This window comes from Pavona decussata, unplaced genomic scaffold (genome assembly GCF_977016875.1).
Source record: "Pavona decussata unplaced genomic scaffold, jaPavDecu1.1 SCAFFOLD_213, whole genome shotgun sequence".
In the NCBI taxonomy this organism is placed as follows: Eukaryota; Metazoa; Cnidaria; class Anthozoa; order Scleractinia; family Agariciidae; genus Pavona; species Pavona decussata.
The window spans coordinates 184,620-205,495 of NW_028145618.1; the positions used below are offsets into that span (position 1 = coordinate 184,620).

Consider the following 20,876-nt stretch of genomic DNA (forward strand, 5'->3'; position numbering starts at 1 on the left):
TGAATACAATGATAAGGCGCCATCAAAGTATATCATGTGTTTAGATGCCAATAATCTATATGGTTGGGCAATGTCACAATAATTCTACCAACCAGAGGATTCAAATGGTTGAATGACAATCAGATCAATAAGCTTGATTTATCCAAGTATAATGATGAGTCTAAAAAAGGATTAATATTGGAGGTCGATTTAGAATATCCTCAAGAGCTTCATGACCTTCATAATGACTATCCATTGGCGGCAGAACAGGTCAAAGTGGCAAAAGATATGCTGTCAGATTATTGTCAAGAGATTGTAGCAAAATTTAATATCCAAACTGGGTTAGTTCGCAAGCTTATTCCAACTTTGTCAAACAAAGAGAAGTATGTCTTGCATTATCGCAACCTTCAATTATATCTGTCTTTGGGGTTGAAACTGACGAAGATTCATAGGGTTCTTGCATTTAATCAGAGTCCATGGTTGAAACGGTATATTGAATTCAACACACAAAAACGAACTGAAGCAAAGAATGCTTTTGAGAAAGACTTTTTCAAGTTAATGAATAATTCAGTGTTTGGTAAAACAATGGAGAATATCAGAAAGCGGGAGGATATCAGACTTGTGACTGATAAACAAAAATTATTAAAACTAACATCTAAACCAACTTTTGTAAGCAGTAAAATATTCAATGAAAATTTAGTGGCTGTGCATAAAATCAAGGAAACACTTACTCTCAACAGGCCGGCATATGTTGGAATGTGTATTCTTGATCTGAGTAAAACACTGATGTACAACTTCCATTACAATTATATCAAACGCCAATACGACGACAAGGTGAAACTCTTATTTACAGACACCGACAGCCTGACATATGAGATTGAAGCAGATGATGTTTATCTGGATTTTTGGAAAGATAAACATTTATTTGATAACAGTGATTATCCACAAGAAAGCATATATTATAGCAATAAGAATAAGAAAGTTATTGGAAAATTCAGAGATGAAGCAGCAGGCATTCCAATTACAGAATTCATTGGATTGAGATCCAAAATGTATTCATACATTAAAGACAAGAAGAAATGTGGGCGAACTGCAAAAGAAATTTAAAAGGTTGTGATCAAGAAAGAAATCAAACATGCTAATTATAAAGATGTATTATTCAATAAGAAACAACTACATCACACAATGAAAACCATTCGAAGCAACAAGCATCAACTTGGGAGTTAGGAGATAAACAAAGTGTCATTATCTTGCTTCGACGACAAAAGATTCATACATGAAAATGGCATAACGAGTTACGCTTACGGTCATTACAAAATAGACTGATACCATTCTTTCCTTTTTCTAGATATCAGTATCCATCCTGTGGAGAAGCAATGTCTCTAAAAAAACAAAATCTAACATTCTGCTTCAACCAGCAATGTTCAAAATCATTGTGGAATTGAAGGTTGACGTATTGGTGGTGTAGGATATGGCGTTGCTTCCACCAATCTGGCTGCTCTTCTTGACATCTTAAATCTCCGTTTTTGATCAGCTTTTCGAGTTTGTCTCTCCGTTAATAGGATTATTTGGTCTTGCAGTGAGGGCCGCGACTGTTCATTTTTGATGGCAATGCGACATTGGTTAAGAACCTCTTCCATGACATCCATCTCCGCTTCCAATTGCTCAAGGTTGGAACTGCCAAGATTAGTATAAAATGATGGGATATCCAGCTGAATATTCGGCTTTAAATGCTGTATTGTATAGTCTTTGGCATCCGTTATGTGGTTGCATCCACTTTCGTAGCGTTGATCTAACTGTTTCTGAGAAATAGGCATCTTGACTCATCAACTTCACAAATGAATATGTGATTCACTGAAAAATTTCATAATTGTGAAGCAAAATTGTGAAGATTGTGATTGGTTGAGAGAATCATACGATTGTCATATGACTTGAAAACAATAGGGCAAGTTTAGACCTGTCAGCGGGAAAGCCCCTTATGTATGACATCATCAAGTTCCTGTTTTTCTGAGAAGTCACGCTACTGTGATTTTCTGGTTGTGAATATTTAAACGCACCATTAATATAAAAAAAACAAATGAATTAGATATAGTTTTCCAATAAGTTTAGAACTATATGAATCAAAAGACTCGCAGCAGTTGACACCAGTGTTTGGCTTTCAGAGTTGGATTTCCAGAATACTTCTGGATTCAGCAGCTGGATTACAGTTTTTGAATTTCAGCTGTGGATTACAATTTGTAATAATTTATTGGATTATTTTTGGACGCATCTTTGGATGCAGTAGTTGTAGACTTGGGGGAGCGAAGCGATATGGGCGCAAAAAGACGAACGCAGAGAGTAAATGCGCCGGTACCCCCAAGTCTATAATAATAAATAACATTATAGAAGCCATAATGTTATGTATGTCGCGACATGATGCCCGCGTGATAACCTGTTGAGGTGATCGGTGCTAGGTACCAAGATTGCGTGAAGTCTTACCAATGTAGTGTAAGGGCGGTTCTGACTAGGTTTATAGTCAAGATTCCTTGTTAAAAGCGTCCTTCCCTTGCCAGCAGTGTGTTCATATCAAGAAACAAGTTTTAAAGAAGAAAGAGATGCGATAAAATATAATGGCCCCCCTACATCGTACACTTTTTAACTGCTCACCGTTGCAAGCCTCTATTAAGTGGTATTGTATATGACGTCATCTAAAATTATGACTGGCACCTCCCCCACTCAAATTTGGACTCATTTACTGCAGCCATCACACTAAGATCTCAACAGTATTGCAAAAGTCACTATGAAAAGCGTGAGTGGGCAAATTTGACTCCACAGCTTGGGTGCCCTTTTTTAAAGGGGGAATACACCTGAATTTGAATGAAATCTGAAGAGGTTTTAAGAAGAGATAGAGGAGAGAAAATGATTTTTGGAACACTAACAGCCAGTTGATATCCTTGTAATTGTTGTGTAGCAGCTTCTATTGTTTTTAGAGTTAAGGTATTATTTTCTAGAAGGGTTGCAAGCCAATTAGAGGGAGACCTTATAAGAGCTGCTACATGGCCTTTATAAGGTCGAATTGAGGATTCTAACTGGTACAGTATGGTAGGATGTTCCAAACACTAACTGACATGACGCCAGGTTGAAGAGGTCCTTTTTTCTCTCTAGGTTTATTAATAAAACTCACAAGGATTTACATTTGACATGTAATAGGTTTGTATGTACGTGTGAAGGATCAAAAGTGATGGAAAGCGGTGGAAGCGTGTCTGAGAAACGTTGCCTAAGGATTCTGTGTGGCTAATTATCAAGACTTGAAATTTCTCAAGACCATGTTTCGTTGTGCTTACAGTTAATTAGCATTTTGGTTTACCCTGTATATGCAACTCTGTGCCTTCTAATTTAAACTGAAGATAACAGAAGTTTCTGTCGAAACATGTTTTCAAATTTAAAAAGAAGTGTGTGGTTTCTTAGAATATCGACATATCTGCTACTATGCAGAACTTTCAAAAAGATAGAATGTGGTAGCCCGATACTTATAACGTAGTGCCAAAGTTTCCTGCTTAAAAAAAAAGTTAACTCGGCTATTTTCGATGGGAATTTATTTCAACATCAAGACATTGTCTATGGTGATCATTCCCTTTATTCTCCTGACCTGTATGTTTGATAAAGTAGTAATGTTGTAAGGAGAAATTTGATGATGACCTCCATTGGGGCTTGCTGCGGAACCGGAAATACTTAGGAAAATAATTTTCACGAGTATGATTTCAGACCAAATTTGCACAACTGAAGTTCAATTACCACTTTCTTATATCCATTTTGAAATCATTTAATTAAAGACTCATTCTTGGTTAGAAAGTTGAATGCAAACATACACATTTTTTTGAGCGGAAAAGCGTGTTCTATAGACAATATTTTGATCATGGTATTAAATACACAAAAGATTTACTCTTTGATAAAACAAATATAGCGTCCTTTTAATGCTTTGAAAAGACAGGGATTAACAAAGTCTAATTTCCTGACATGGATAGGTCTAAGACAATCAATTCACAAAACTTACGCACATCAACTTCGCCTATCTTTAAGGTGGTTCTTAATTTAAAAACATTTTAATGCCGCGATTATTACACCTATTTGATAAAATATGTATGTGAAAGGCCTAGGAAATGGGCGAGGTTGGGTGAAGATTTTGATCTGGGAGATGACCAAATTTGTGACGTCTACCTGCTGCCGATAAGAGTTGCAAATAATCTTTATATACTCTCCTTTCAATATAAGGTTTTAAAATCTATTTTGTACACAAATGATATACTTTATAAAATAGGCTAGGTTTCAAACCCCAACTGCTGTTTTTGCCACGAGACACTCGAAACTCTAAGTCATATCTTATTTAGTTGCTCTTTTTCAAACTCCTTTTGGAATGAGGTTGTTGCTAACATTTTAAATAAGTTTTGGGGGTGCAGATGTCTCTCGTTACGTCAAGTTGTTATAGGATTTCTAAAGGAGGAGATGGATCTGGTTAATAATATAATCAGTCTAGGTAAAAACTCCCTGTGGACCTGTAGGTATAAGAACATAAAACCTTTTATCCACTTTAAGAGAATTTTGCATGACAAATACGAAACAGAAAAATACATAGCTTTGAAGTTAAACAAAATGAATATGGTTAACAAAGGGGAGGGAACTTATTTATTTTAGATGGTTAAGAGCGGCTGCCTGTAAGAATCGAGAACTGCATTTCAGCGACCACTTGGTCAAATTTCTGATATTTCGTCTGAAGATACCCTTGGATTAACTATTTTCGAAAATCATATTTTAAAGTTCCAAGGTATTTTATTTTTTGAGAAAATTGCTAGAGTTTGAAATGCGGCCAAGGTGCGGTCACGGGCCGATGAAAACCGCGAAAATTTAGGTCAAAGGACGAAGCCCCGTTCAAGGTGTAAAATAACCCAATGAACTTGAAACTTTACACAAACCTAGACCAACCACCTCGCAAGAGAATGAATACAATAAACATTCTAAACTCGCTGACTGCTTTCTAAAGCATGCAGATTTGTGTAGGCTACTCAAAATGACCTTAAAACTAATGCTTATTTTCATTAAAATAAAAGTGTTTCTGGTATGTCATTTTCTCTAAATTAAATCTCACAAATTAAAAGACGAAGAAAAGAACTGCACCAAGTTTCAAGCTCTGATTCAAACTCTTTCCAACTCAAGGAAGATCAAATATGCGTGCGATACTTGCGGCTCGCAATTCACATCACGAATTATGAGATCAGAACCGATTCACAAACACTTGACATCTGGAGCCCGTGAATGTTTCCAAACACCACATATTGGGCCCTAAAACTAATTAGATGGACTGAAGACAGCCATTCAATGTTTTTCGATTTTTCCTACTCTGCTCTAAAATAATATAGTTATTCGGTCAATTAGCCTACGAAACATGTGCAACAAATTTGCATACCATTTCGATGTCGCAGGAAAAAGTAGTGCAAATCATATTTTACAGCTCCTTTATCTTCTTAAATGAAGAAGTCGATCAGTAAAATGGAGAAAAGCGTGTGACTTTGTTCCTGTCGTGTTGTTTTGAGTGTTCGTGTTTGGCAGCGACGGCTCAATTCATTAAGGCAATGTGACACTGATCAACTGTAACTCGATATTCCCTTAGGTGATGTGGGTAACACGCACGTGATCCTGGCCAGGCACTTGTGCGTTCAGGGCGCTTTTAGAAAAGTAGTGCTTGTGGGCCAAGCTACAACTACCCTGGTGATGATGACCTTGACGAGCTTAAGGACTGTTCAAGAGATCTGAGAGCCCACCTTTCCAGCCTTTGTTTTTTCCGCGAAAAAAATCGACGTTCAAGTATTAGTGTCAGTTTTTTTTTCGTTTTTTTATTTACAGTAATGCAGATCCCGGAACGTGGATTTTTTGCGAAAAAAATCTATCCATAACCACCATCCCCACAATTAATAATATAAAATTTGAGGGTATCAGAGTAGTGTGAGGGTATCAACTTTGAGGGTATCAGAGTAGTGCATTCCCCACTGACCAACGCGACCTCCCCCACCCCCATCCCCTCTGGCGATAAGCGTCAATTGTGGTTATTGTTTACTATCCCAAACCGGTTTTATCGTTGTTCCTGCCGATTTCTTTCAATTTTCGAGAAGAAAGGAATCTTGCCAGCCTTGGTCTGTCTGGTGATGGCCACGAAAACTTACTTATTGCTAGCGCAAGTGGGTGAGGGCCGTTACCACCTTATTATTAGCACGTGCGGGTGAGGGCCGTATTTTGCCTATTCATTTTTCAATTTCAGATTTCATGCTATTATTTTTTTCACAGAGTTGAAAGAAACTGGCAGGAACAGCGAGAAAAAGGTCTAGGAAAGTAAACAATAACCACAATATTATTGACGCTTGTAGCTAGAGGGAAGGGGGGAGGTCGGGTTGGTGGTCGGTGGGGAACTCACTACTATGCTCTCAAATATACAGATTTCATACTTTTAATTGTAAGGATGGCGGTTATGGATGTTTCTTTCTTTCTTTTTTTTTAATTTTCGCGAAAAAAATCGACGTTCCAGGGTATGTATAATTGAAGTTAAAAAACGAAATGACACTAATACTTGAATTTTTTTCGCGAAAAAAAATCAAAGCTGGCAAGATGGGCTCTCGCATCTGTTGTACAGTCTTTTAGCTTGACAAGGTTTTCATCACCAGGGTAGCCGTAGCTTGGCCCGCAAGCAGTACTTTTCATTATTTACAGTTCCTAAAAGCGCCCTAGCTTGTACGTGCAGGATTCCATACCAAAATGCCCGGCCAGGATCACGTGCGCGTTACCCAGATCACTGAAGGGAATATCGAGTTACAGTTGATCAGTGTCACACTGGCTTATTGAATTGAGCCGTCGCTGCTAAACACGAACACTCAAAACAACACGACAGGAACAAAGTCACACGCTTTTCTCCAGTTTACTGATCGACTACTTCATTTAAGAAGATAAAGGAGCTGTAAAGTATGATTTGCACTACTTTTTCCTGCGACATCGAAATGGTATCCAAATTTGTTGCACATGTTTCGTAGGCTAATTGACCGGAATAACTATATTATTTCTTTGAATCTTGACAAGATCCAAGAAACTGAATAAATTAGGGGCTTTAAACTCGAGTCTTTGCAAAAAGATATGTCTTTTGCCTAGTAGAATATAATAGTTGAAAGAATTTGTTTTCGTAGTCTCAGGATTGTAGCCATACAAAATGTCTAAGTCATTTACTGAATAATTGTCACCACTTTGGTGATTCCACCACTCAACCGCCTTAAGCCAAAAATGGTGAATTACATCACAGCAGACTAACATATGAGACAGTGTTTCTACTGCACTACAGTGCTTACACAGTGACGAGTCTGTGATCTTCATCCTATGTAATAAACTACTATGTGGTAGGATGTTGTGAATTATTTTGTACTGAACGATGCTTAATTTTGTTTCTTTAGTTATACTAAATGGTAAATTATAAATTGCTTTAAGATTGGTTGAGTCCACACCCAACTTACACAATCTTGTACTGGCCACAGGTTCCTGGAACGTTCTTTCAATTAATGCATTTCTAATTGCTCTACAAGTGTATTTACTAAATTGTAAGTTTGTGGAAGATTCTATCTGTTGATTATCAGTATGCTTCCATTTACTGGGTATTGCTGAGATCAGTCCATAGAATTGGGTGAATGGGGGACCAAGGCCAGTTTTTCTGCAAAACTGGTCAAAGCTTAGAATTAGAGGATTCCACTACTCATAAAGAGGATTAGAAACGTTCTGCGCAGACGATGGATCTACAAGGGAGTCCGCCGGGCCAATTCTTTATCGACCCTGAAGTTCGAGAAAGGATTGCGAATCCGAAATATCCAGTGCGCATGCCTGACAAGCCATTCCTACATCTAAGGGATGGACCATTAGAAAAGTGATGGGGGGGGGGGGGGTGGGTAAAATATAAAAAAAAAATTCGTGCAAGCCAAAATGCCCGAAAAAAAATTCTTGCAGAAGGAGATTAAGGAATTATTATAGAAAATACCTTTTTGTGTTTTAATGACAGATCATTTCTTCCAGAATGCCCCAAAATGGCCTCTTTAATGTTTTGAAAATCTGAATTTTTTGTGAAAGTCTGTTTTGTATGAACAACATATCAACCCCACATTTTGTGTCGTGGCTAGAATTTACCCTTACTACAACTCAGTATTTTGTTTTGTGTTTGTAACTGGTAGTAGACCCAATAATCACGAGCAATAGGTGAATTAGTTTTGAAGAAAAACGATTTTGCCAGTAAAACGCTTCCAGCATATCTGCTTATCTATAAAGCGCTTTGTACTTTTATTCATTGGGCCACGGAGTGCTTTATGGTTAAAAAATTTAAAACACTGAGTCATTTTCAAGAAGTCCTGTTAAACGCTTGTAGGAGCATCTAGATTGAAGGGCAAGTGTTCACTTTATGATACACTTGCTAAGATGTTGGCATCTGTGGACGAGTTTGTTTCAAAATACACTGGAGAAGATCTCAGGAATGTTGTTGAAAAAGAGCTCAAACGGCATTATGATGCCAAAATCAAGGCATTTATTTCAAAGAAGACAAACGCAAGTGCAAGAGCAGTGGAAAAGGCGAAAACTTGTGATGATTTTGATTGGGACATTCTCATTAGAACAAATAAACTGGAAAATTTATATGTCTGCCAACTTGATCTCTATTTGATGTCAAATTTAAATCTTTGAAAGAAAGACTGTGAAAAGAAAGGGTTTACAAAGGTGAACAAAATTGAAGAAATCAAGAAACATTTCTATTCATGTGTGCATCAAAGCAGGCAGCATGCACCACATCAGAAAATTCACTTCTCGCTACCTTACTCTGGACAAATCACTGCTGCACAAGCTGTACTCCATGTTCCTCCCTGGGGTGGTACAGTCATGGTGCCACATCAAGGACCAGTCAAACTTGTGAACACCTGCCCTATAGATGATTTTTTGACCATATTCTACATTTTGATGAAGGCACGTGGCAAGTTCTTCCAGTATTCATTAAGATCACCAGAACTGTTTGCCAGTACACTTGTTACAATCTGCAATATGTTTGATGATGGAAACTTTTCAGAAGGCAAATGTGAATGGCTGAAGCTGTTTCCTGGTCAGTTTAATCTTTGACAGACTTCACAACTTGATCTTTGGGGAAATGGAGAAGAGCGGTTTGTGTCAACACGTTACTCTGCCTTGGAGACTATTTTTACAAGCACATGCTCATCTGCTCACTGTCCATCTCGTGTGAAGCAGATCTGTTCCAAAGCAGTGACTTAAAGGTATATAATATTTTTCTTTCTTCTGTATTGTTTTGTATTGTTGTATTCATAAGCTGGGTATACTTAAACTAGTAACTTAAAGCCTAGCCTCTAGTTTTTTTAGATTGTCAGTCACTTTTTTCATGTGTTCCTGGCTCAGAAGATCTGGACAAACCACTTCCCATGTACTTGACATAAGATAGTTGTGTTTTAACTAAAAGTCTTTAACTTGTTCTGTATGAACCCCTATTAAATTTTAAATACAGCTTAGATGTGATTCTTTATGTTCTAGCAATCCAGGAATTCCACCCCCAGGGTTTCTACAAGAGTCCTTGACACAGTGGATTGAAACCGACCACCAGTCAAACACTTGTGGAGAAAGAATGCCCAACCTCCCCCCAGGTGCAAGTCATTTTCTTGGCACATGCTTTGTGCAAGATCCAGTAACTGGCCAACTTGTGTGAGTACTAAGAGTTTTGCTTGAAGCTTTTAGTGTTGTGTAAATATGTTCGACATGGTTTAATATTTTGGCCTTTTACTAAGAATTCACAATATTTTGACTTGAGACCCCTTTCTTATATGAACCATCATCACAAGAACAGCAGGGGAGTGCTTAGTTGGCTATAAAACACAGTTTGTATTATTTTTTAGCCCAAAGTAAAATTAATATGTTCTGCAATTTTATTAAAGGAAGTTATTTGCCCAAGTTCTTGCTCAATATTTAAGTAACTCCTAAAGCCAGGGCTACACTTTCCAAAATTGTTGTACAATATTTGTTGATGCGACATTGTCAGACCGTTTAGCATCCATATTTGTCCAACATTTTTGTCAGATGAATGTTTGATAAGTTCTCAAACATTGCTCCAACAAATAAATTTCGGACAAACAGCAGAAGGGTATTTCAGAGAGGTGCAAAATTTTGATGTCAGTGGACATCTTTGCTCGTCAAGGGATCTTGACAGAATGTAGCCAGCTACCAGACTGTGTGGAAATCTCGTGTGAAAGGTGGGTGTCATCCTTCCCTTTTTAAAGTATAGTATTACCTCAGTGGTTCATGTATTGCAGGGTACTACATATCAAGTTATTAAGTTTGAACAATCATAATTTTGAATATTTCAATTTTACCAAACAGGTACCGTCTCTTTGGATTAACATTTTGGAGTGGCGGGCACTATAGAGCCGCGGTGATGGTCAATGGAGTTTGGCATCATTATGATGGACTGTGGGAGAGGAACACGAGAGGGAAGGGACTGCAAAAATGTAGGGGGAAACCATGCACCCCACAAGGCTTCCTCCTTTCACACTGCGTTTATATCTATGAGAAGCTTTTGCAGTAAATGTATCCTTTAAGTATGTTTAGTAAAAGTACAGTGTGTATGAGAAAGGCACACATGGAAAGAATTGAATATTTTCATTCATCAGCATCATGTTATAACGAAAGTGTTAAAGAGACAAATTCTAGTAATAGTAGCACCAACACATAAATGAAACATTTCTACAAAAATATATTTAAAAGAAGCAAGATCATACATATAAGTCTGATCATATACAAAGAAATATGATTTGCATTTTAGTCATTGTGATATAAAGTAAGAATCAACATTTCACTGTGCTAATGATACTCTATCGTGCATAAAATGAAAGGGGACTGTGTCTGTAGTAAAAGAGTATCCATGTAATATTAAGCAAAAACATTAACACTCCCACCATGAAATTGACTTTTAAATTTTAAGTAAATTGAGATTATATACTACTTGAAGTGTTTGTTATGAAATATTTCATAAGATTTCTTTTCACCAACAGTTTTGAACAATTTTGAATCAATTGTTATTAAAATGTGTTAAAAAGTGAACAATCAATAAACAGACAGTACATGAAATTTGATTTAAATTATTTTAAAATGATGACCAGTCTTTTATTTAAGTATGAGGCTGATTTTACTACCAGCACTAGATACTACTTAGACACTAATTTCGTTGTTTTTGTTTAGTTTTGACCATTATGCTGTAATTTTTAGATATTGTCTCAGGGGTTAAAGGTAATCATTCCAAGCCCACTCATGATCAGTACAACTCTTTTTAAAAATCCTTTATGTAAAGGTTTTTTTTTCTGGAAAACAAAGACAAAAAAATTTGTGCAGAGGGTATCAATCGAAAAAAAAAACGACAATGTAGGTCCAAATAAGTCTTTTGTTGGTGGTCTATTCGGCCGGGAATGGAGGGAAAAAATGGAACGAAAGGCTTTAAAGGAGGAATTGGAAGAGGCTGCTGAGGAAGAGAGGTTCAGGGCCATTTTAGCGCAACGTGGCGACAACATTTGTCCAAAGTTTATGATCTGGGGTGTTTGTCATCGTGGAGATCACTGTCCTCTGCAGCATCCTTCGTATAGATATCTCGTATAATCAAGAAGAGGACTTTATCAGGGACAGTTACTACGACCAAGAGCACGGCACAAACAGAGAACAAAAGCTTGTCCTACTCACACCTAGAGACGAGAGTTCGTGAACTGGAACAGCCTAGCTCTTCGTATTCCAGCACTGCTATCACAGAGGAGACTACTGGAGATGGAGAAGACCCCATCCCACCCCGGCCAATGTCTGGTGTGTTTGATATTTGTACTTATTTCATTGAATGTTTAATGTATTAATACAAACATACTATTACATTCACTAACATACACACAAGCTTGCATGAGCTACGTTAACAACATGTAGAGAACTTATATTAGGCTAAGTAAAGGTTTCCAAACCGTGTAGAATTTTTCTATTTGACCTTTAGACTGAAAAATCGATCTCAACACAAGGATCTTGTTCTTGACAAGATCCAAGAAACTGAATAAATTAGGGGCTTTAAACTCGAGTCTTTGCAAAAAGATATGTCTTTTGCCTAGTAGAATATAATAGTTGAAAGAATTTGTTTTCGTAGTCTCAGGATTGTAGCCATACAAAATGTCTAAGTCATTTACTGAATAATTGTCACCACTTTGGTGATTCCACCACTCAACCGCCTTAAGCCAAAAATGGTGACTTACATCACAGTAGACTAACATATGAGACAGTGTTTCTACTGCAGTACAGTGCTTACAGAGTGACGAGTCTGTGATCTTCATCTTATGTAATAAACTACTATGTGGTAGGATGTTGTGAATTATTTTGTACTGAACGATGCTTAATTTTGTTTCTTTAGTTATACTAAATGGTAAATTATAAATTGCTTTAAGATTGGTTGAGTCCACACCCAACTTACACAATCTTGTACTGGCCACAGGTTCCTGGAACGTTCTTTCAATTAATGCATTTCTAATTGCTCTACAAGTGTATTTACTAAATTGTAAGTTTGTGGAAGATTCTATCTGTTGATTATCAGTATGCTTCCATTTACTGGGTATTGCTGAGATCAGTCCATAGAATTGGGTGAATGGGGGACCAAGGCCAGTTTTTCTGCAAAACTGGTCAAAGCTTAGAATTAGAGGATTCCACTACTCATAAAGAGGATTAGAAACGTTCTGCGCAGACGATGGATCTACAAGGGAGTCCGCCGGGCCAATTCTTTATCGACCCTGAAGTTCGAGAAAGGATTGCGAATCCGAAATATCCAGTGCGCATGCCTGACAAGCCATTCCTACATCTAAGGGACGGACCATTAGAAAAGTGATGGGGGGGGGGGGTGGGTAAAATATAAAAAAAAAAATTCGTGCAAGCCAAAATGCCCGAAAAAAAATTCTTGCAGAAGGAGATTAAGGAATTATTATAGAAAATACCTTTTTGTGTTTTAATGACAGATCATTTCTTCCAGAATGCCCCAAAATGGCCTCTTTAATGTTTTGAAAATCTGAATTTTTTGTGAAAGTCTGTTTTGTATGAACAACATACCAACCCCACATTTTGTGTCGTGGCTAGAATTTACCCTTACTACAACTCAGTATTTTGTTTTGTGTTTGTAACTGGTAGTAGACCCAATAATCACGAGCAATAGGTGAATTAGTTTTGAAGAAAAACGATTTTGCCAGTAAAACGCTTCCAGCATATCTGCTTATCTATAAAGCGCTTTGTACTTTTATTCATTGGGCCACGGAGTGCTTTATGGTTAAAAAATTTAAAACACTGAGTCATTTTCAAGAAGTCCTGTTAAACGCTTGTAGGAGCATCTAGATTGAAGGGCAAGTGTTCACTTTATGATACACTTGCTAAGATGTTGGCATCTGTGGACGAGTTTGTTTCAAAATACACTGGAGAAGATCTCAGGAATGTTGTTGAAAAAGAGCTCAAACGGCATTATGATGCCAAAATCAAGGCATTTATTTCAAAGAAGACAAACGCAAGTGCAAGAGCAGTGGAAAAGGCGAAAACTTGTGATGATTTTGATTGGGACATTCTCATTAGAACAAATAAACTGGAAAATTTATATGTCTGCCAACTTGATCTCTATTTGATGTCAAATTTAAATCTTTGAAAGAAAGACTGTGAAAAGAAAGGGTTTACAAAGGTGAACAAAATTGAAGAAATCAAGAAACATTTCTATTCATGTGTGCATCAAAGCAGGCAGCATGCACCACATCAGAAAATTCACTTCTCGCTACCTTACTCTGGACAAATCACTGCTGCACAAGCTGTACTCCATGTTCCTCCCTGGGGTGGTACAGTCATGGTGCCACATCAAGGACCAGTCAAACTTGTGAACACCTGCCCTATAGATGATTTTTTGACCATATTCTACATTTTGATGAAGGCACGTGGCAAGTTCTTCCAGTATTCATTAAGATCACCAGAACTGTTTGCCAGTACACTTGTTACAATCTGCAATATGTTTGATGATGGAAACTTTTCAGAAGGCAAATGTGAATGGCTGAAGCTGTTTCCTGGTCAGTTTAATCTTTGACAGACTTCACAACTTGATCTTTGGGGAAATGGAGAAGAGCGGTTTGTGTCAACACGTTACTCTGCCTTGGAGACTATTTTTACAAGCACATGCTCATCTGCTCACTGTCCATCTCGTGTGAAGCAGATCTGTTCCAAAGCAGTGACTTAAAGGTATATAATATTTTTCTTTCTTCTGTATTGTTTTGTATTGTTGTATTCATAAGCTGGGTATACTTAAACTAGTAACTTAAAGCCTAGCCTCTAGTTTTTTTAGATTGTCAGTCACTTTTTTCATGTGTTCCTGGCTCAGAAGATCTGGACAAACCACCTCCCATGTACTTGACATAAGATAGTTGTGTTTTAACTAAAAGTCTTTAACTTGTTCTGTATGAACCCCTATTAAATTTTAAATACAGCTTAGATGTGATTCTTTATGACAACAACATGAACAGATTATTGAAACTAGGCTTGGGCTGAGCCGAATTCGTCCTCGTAAAGAAAATATTCTGCAACAGCGAGTCCCTAGCCGCCAACAAACAACGACTCCTGTTTCTCCGCCAATGCTCTAAATTCAACGTCTTTCCAAAGACCATCGCAAACCTCAAACTACCATATGACTACGGGATTACTTCCATCACCGAAAAATCTAAACTTAGAACCAAACGCTACGTCCTGAACGAAAACAAGAGAGCACTTCGGAAAGTCATCGCCATTAAACAACACGAACAACAAGAACTCAACGAAGAGATAACATTGCAGTTCTCACCCGAAGCAGCATCCAAGATCCGCTCCCAAAGATACCTGGCATACAACACCGCCAGCAACCTACACAGCATAAAATTCCTTGAACTACTGGACAACCTCAGAAAAGATACTATCAGTAACTACACCTCAGATAATAACTCACCTAACCAAATAAACACAGCTTCCAACCGCAACAATAACATTGACACAAGCAACACATCAAACGGAACGAAGCTAGTCACCGATCTCACACATAACCTCAACGCTCAAGAAATCAACCTCCTATCCAAAGGCCCCAAGTTCAGCCTCTCTTCTGGAGTCAATGAACACACAATCACGAGCATCAATATCGCATTCTACAGACTAGCAAACCAAATAAGATGGAAACGCCATCGCGAGTCAAACCTTCAAAGGTCAGATTTTCTCACCTATCCACAAACCCGACACATCTACAGACCCCAGTCTGAAGACGAACTTGAGAACAAGTTGCAGAGGATACATCATAAACTCCAAGTCACTCTCAAAGCACTACAGCCCCAACGGAAATGGTCAAATATTGACAAAACAGACAAGAAAACTATAAAAGAACTTAAAGAGAAGAACTACGTATGCCTTCCCAGCGATAAAGGTACTGAATTCTGCGTCATACAACAGGACACATACACACGGGTCGCCCTTGACCATCTTAATGACGCCAACACCTACCAAAAAGTGTCCCGCATGTCAGCCAAGACAGTCGAAAATAAAGTAAACACAGCCTGGAAGAAGATCTGCCGACAAAATGAATTCCCTCCCTTTGTCCAAAAGAGCTTCCTTGCGTCAAACACACACCTGCCCAAATTCTACCATCTCATCAAGACCCACAAAGCAGGTCCCGATATCAAAATACGACCTATCGTATCCAATGTCAACGGACCCACCCAACGGATTTCATGGCTTCTCGCCAATGCCCTCAAACCTATGCTAAAAAATGTCCCAGCCCATTTAGAAAACAGTCTCGAACTTATTAGATGCATCCAAGCTGGCGATCTCACCACAAACAAAGCGCTACCTTATCCATGTAGCCTCGATGTGGTGTCCTTATACACCACAATACCTATACAAGAAGCCATCACCAACGCTACAGACAGAATCCAAAACCCAGTACTCCACCTCTCCAAACAAGACGTCTCAGACCTCCTCCAAGTCACGCTAAACAACATGTACTTCTCCTTCAGAGAGCAAGTCTTTCGCCAAAGAGAAGGCCTACCTATGGGTTCTAGCATTTCAAGCATATTGGCCATCCTATTTATGGATAAACTTGAATCCATCGCCCTCTCCTCGCACCTAATGATAAACCCTTACAAGAGATATGTAGACGACATCTATCTCCAAACGACTAATGAAGAAACAGCTGACCAATTCCACAAGATAATAAACAATGTGCACCCTAACTTGAAATTTGAAATCGAAAAACCACAAGCAACACCGAATGGCCTGTCGCTGTCGTTGCTGGACTTCAAAGTCACCATATCACAGGATGGCAACAGCTCTTTTGAATTCTACAAAAAGCCAGCCAAAAAACCACTGTTTGTCCACTATCAGTCAGCCATGCCAACCAAATCCAAACTCAACTTCATTCGCAACGAGAGAAAACGCATTGAAGACAGATGCTCCTCAAACACATCCACAAAACAACACCTGGGCGCATTCGATGACATCCTTCGCCTTAACGGCTACCCAGAGAATAGTATAGAGCAAACTAAATACCCACAAAATCTTGAACGCAACTCTCAGCCTACCGGCACGGAGTGGTCGTACCTTAAGATCCCTTACATTTCTGACCGACTCAATCACAAGATCACTAACATTTTTAGAAAGGAAAACATCCCAGTACGCGTTGCCCACAAGTCCTACACGCTCAGACAAGCCCTATCCCACACCTCCACGGAGCGCAAATGCACCAGAGACAAATGCCCCATCGCTAACACCGGATTGTGCTTACGAAGAAATGCAGTGTACCTGCTCACGTGCAACAGCGTTGATCAACATTACATTGGTAGCACAACACGCTTCATCCATGACCGCGTAAGAGAACACATCCATAACGATAGCTCCTCCGTCAAAAAACACATCTCTTCCTGCCAGAACAACGACCATAAAGGCATCAACATCAAAATTATTATGAGCGAAAACGATCCCGCTAATCTACGCCTCTACGAAGCATTTTATATCAGAAAATACAAACCGACACTCAATTCCCGAGAGGAATGTACTGAATTTGCGGAACTGCTATTTTAATATTTAATTTTAGACACTACAATCCATCATTAGAACCTTGTATACGCTCGCAGTTTATTTCTATTTTTATTTCTATAGCTTTCACACATACGTCACATTTTTTACACATTTCACCCTTCACCCTACACTCTCTTTGTATATATATATATAGCGCGCGCGGAATATTTTCTCATCCCTGATGATGCCGTTGATCGGCGAAAGCTTGGATTTCAGTTTTTAGTTTTTAGTTTTTAAACAGCAGTGTAAGGCCTCAATTGAACAGTTTTTAAATATTTTTAACCATGCTGCTGAAGGACAACATGAACAGATTAGTGATTCTTTATGTTCTAGCAATCCAGGAATTCCACCCCCAGGGTTTCTACAGGAGTCCTTGACACAGTGGATTGAAACCGACCACCAGTCAAACACTTGTGGAGAAAGAATGCCCAACCTCCCCCCAGGTGCAAGTCATTTTCTTGGCACATGCTTTGTGCAAGATCCAGTAACTGGCCAACTTGTGTGAGTACTAAGAGTTTTGCTTGAAGCTTTTAGTGTTGTGTAAATATGTTCGACATGGTTTAATATTTTGGCCTTTTACCAAGAATTCACAATATTTTGACTTGAGACCCCTTTCTTATATGAACCATCATCACAAGAACAGCAGGGGAGTGCTCAGTTGGCTATAAAACACAGTTTGTATTATTTTTTAGCCCAAAGTAAAATTAATATGTTCCGCAATTTTATTAAAGGAAGTTATTTGCCCAAGTTCTTGCTCAATATTTAAGTAACTCCTAAAGCCAGGGCTACACTTTCCAAAATTGTTGTACAATATTTGTTGATGCGACATTGTCAGACCGTTTAGCATCCATATTTGTCCAACATTTTTGTCAGATGAATGTTTGATAAGTTCTCAAACATTGCTCCAACAAATAAATTTCGGACAAACAGCAGAAGGGTATTTCAGAGAGGTGCAAAATTTTGATGTCAGTGGACATCTTTGCTCGTCAAGGGATCTTGACAGAATGTAGCCAGCTACCAGACTGTGTGGAAATCTCGTGTGAAAGGTGGGTGTCATCCTTCCCTTTTTAAAGTATAGTATTACCTCAGTGGTTCATGTATTGCAGGGTACTACATATCAAGTTATTAAGTTTGAACAATCATAATTTTGAATATTTCAATTTTACCAAACAGGTACCGTCTCTTTGGATTAACATTTTGGAGTGGCAGGCACTATAGACGCGCGGTGATGGTCAATGGAGTTTGGCATCATTATGATGGACTGTGGGAGAGGAACACGAGAGGGAAGGGACTGCAAAAATGTAGGGGGAAACCATGCACCCCACAAGGCTTCCTCCTTTCACACTGCGTTTATATCTATGAGAAGCTTTTGCAGTAAATGTATCCTTTAAGTATGTTTAGTAAAAGTACAGTGTGTTTGAGAAAGGCACACATGGAAAGAATTGAATATTTTCATTCATCAGCATCATGTTATAACGAAAGTGTTAAAGAGACAAATTCTAGTAATAGTAGCACCAACACATAAATGAAACATTTCTACAAAAATATATTTAAAAGAAGCAAGATCATACATATAAGTCTGATCATATACAAAGAAATATGATTTGCATTTTAGTCATTGTGATATAAAGTAAGAATCAACATTTCACTGTGCTAATGATACTCTATCGTGCATAAAATGGAAGGGGACTGTGTCTGTAGTAAAAGAGTATCCATGTAATATTAAGCAAAAACATTAACACTCCCACCATGAAATTGACTTTTAAATTTTAAGTAAATTGAGATTATATACTACTTGAAGTGTTTGTTATGAAATATTTCATAAGATTTCTTTTCACCAACAGTTTTGAACAATTTTGAATCAATTGTTATCAAAATGTATTAAAAAGTAAACAATCAATAAACAGACAGTACATGAAATTTGATTTAAATTATTTTAAAATGATGACCAGTCTTTTATTTAAGTATGAGGCTGATTTTACTACCAGCACTAGATACTACTTAGACACTAATTTCGTTGTTTTTGTTTAGTTTTGACCATTATGCTGTAATTTTTAGATATTGTCTCAGGGGTTAAAGGTAATCATTCCAAGCTCACTCATGATCAGTACAACTCTTTAAAAATCCTTTATGTAAAGGTTTTTTTTTTTCTGGAAAACAAAGACAAAAAAATTTGTGCAGAGGGTATCAATCGAAAAAAAAAACGACAATGTAGGTCCAAATAAGTCTTTTGTTGGTGGTCTATTCGGCCGGGAATGGAGGGAAAAAATGGAACGAAAGGCTTTAAAGGAGGAATTGGAAGAGGCTGCTGAGGAAGAGAGGTTCAGGGCCATTTTAGCGCAACGTGGCGACAACATTTGTCCAAAGTTTATGATCTGGGGTGTTTGTCATCGCGGAGATCACTGTCCTCTGCAGCATCCTTCGTATAGATATCTCGTATAATCAAGAAGAGGACTTTATCAGGGACAGTTACTACGACCAAGAGCACGGCACAAACACAGAGAACAAAAGCTTGTCCTACTCACACCTAGAGACGAGAGTTCGTGAACTAGAACAGCCTAGCTCTTCGTATTCCAGCACTGCTATCACAGAGGAGACTACTGGAGATGGAGAAGACCCCATCCCACCCCGGCCAATGTCTGGTGTGTTTGATATTTGTACTTATTTCATTGAATGTTTAATGTATTAATACAAACATACTATTACATTCACTAACATACACACAAGCTTGCATGAGCTACGTTAACAACATGTAGAGAACTTATATTAGGCTAAGTAAAGGTTTCCAAACCGTGTAGAATTTTTCTATTTGACCTTTAGACTGAAAAATCGATCTCAACACAAGGATCTTGTTCTTGACAAGATCCAAGAAACTGAATAAATTAGGGGCTTTAAACTCGAGTCTTTGCAAAAAGATATGTCTTTTGCCTAGTAGAATATAATAGTTGAAAGAATTTGTTTTCGTAGTCTCAGGATTGTAGCCATACAAAATGTCTAAGTCATTTACTGAATAATTGTCACCACTTTGGTGATTCCACCACTCAACCGCCTTAAGCCAAAAATGGTGACTTACATCACAGTAGACTAACATATGAGACAGTGTTTCTACTGCAGTACAGTGCTTACAGAGTGACGAGTCTGTGATCTTCATCTTATGTAATAAACTACTATGTGGTAGGATGTTGTGAATTATTTTGTACTGAACGATGCTTAATTTTGTTTCTTTAGTTATACTAAATGGTAAATTATAAATTGCTTTAAGATTGGTTGAGTCCACACCCAACTTACACAATCTTGTACTGGCCACAGGTTCCTGGAACGTTCTTTCAATTAATGCATTTCTAATTGCTCTACAAGTGTATTCACTAAATTGTAAGTTTGTGGAAGATTCTATCTGTTGATTATCAGTATGCTTCCATTTACTGGGTATTGCTGAGATCAGTCCATAGAATTGGGTGAATGGGGGAACAAGGCCAGTTTTTCTGCAAAACTGGTCAAAGCTTAGAATTAGAGGATTCCACTACTCACAAAGAGGATTAGAAACGTTCTGCGCAGACGATGGATCTACAAGGGAGTCCGCCGGGCCAATTCTTTATCGACCCTGAAGTTCGAGAAAGGATTGCGAATCCGAAATATCCAGTGCGCATGCCTGACAAGCCATTCCTACATCTAAGGGACGGACCATTAGAAAAGTGATGGGGGGGGGGGGGGTGGGTAAAATATAAAAAAAA

The 20,876-nt window shown here is 38.1% G+C and overlaps 1 protein-coding gene across 3 annotated transcripts; it reads left to right on the plus strand.

Annotated features, from left to right (window-relative positions):
- Positions 1–7,958: 7,958 nt before the first annotated feature.
- On the plus strand, positions 7,959–20,869 carry LOC146460402 (uncharacterized). Of its 3 annotated transcripts, none has more exons than XR_014857628.1 (4): positions 7,959–9,726; positions 10,399–11,865; positions 17,479–17,646; positions 18,319–20,868. XR_014857628.1 is itself a non-coding variant. In XM_085088160.1 (3 exons), exons 1-3 carry the CDS (start codon positions 9,650–9,652, stop codon positions 18,521–18,523), a joined length of 450 nt encoding a protein of 149 aa, XP_084944286.1. In that variant the 5' UTR covers positions 7,959–9,649; the 3' UTR covers positions 18,524–20,869. The 3 variants fall into 3 exon arrangements, 1 of the variants encoding a protein (XP_084944286.1); XR_014857629.1 differs by lacking the exon at positions 7,959–9,726 and adding an exon at positions 10,184–10,271 and having other exon boundaries at positions 18,319–20,869; XM_085088160.1 differs by lacking the exon at positions 10,399–11,865 and having other exon boundaries at positions 18,319–20,869.
- The last annotated feature ends 7 nt before the right edge of the window (positions 20,870–20,876 follow it).

Bases quoted from the DNA above. Each gene is read 5' to 3' on its own strand.
- LOC146460402 (XM_085088160.1), top strand. From the start codon at position 9,650: ATGCCCAACCTCCCCCCAGGTGCAAGTCATTTTCTTGGCACATGCTTT. The intron at 9,727-17,478 runs GTGAGTACTAAG...TTTATGTTCTAG, and splicing joins CCAGTAACTGGCCAACTTGT to CAATCCAGGAATTCCACCCC. The intron at 17,647-18,318 runs GTGAGTACTAAG...TTTACCAAACAG, and splicing joins CCAGTAACTGGCCAACTTGT to GTACCGTCTCTTTGGATTAA.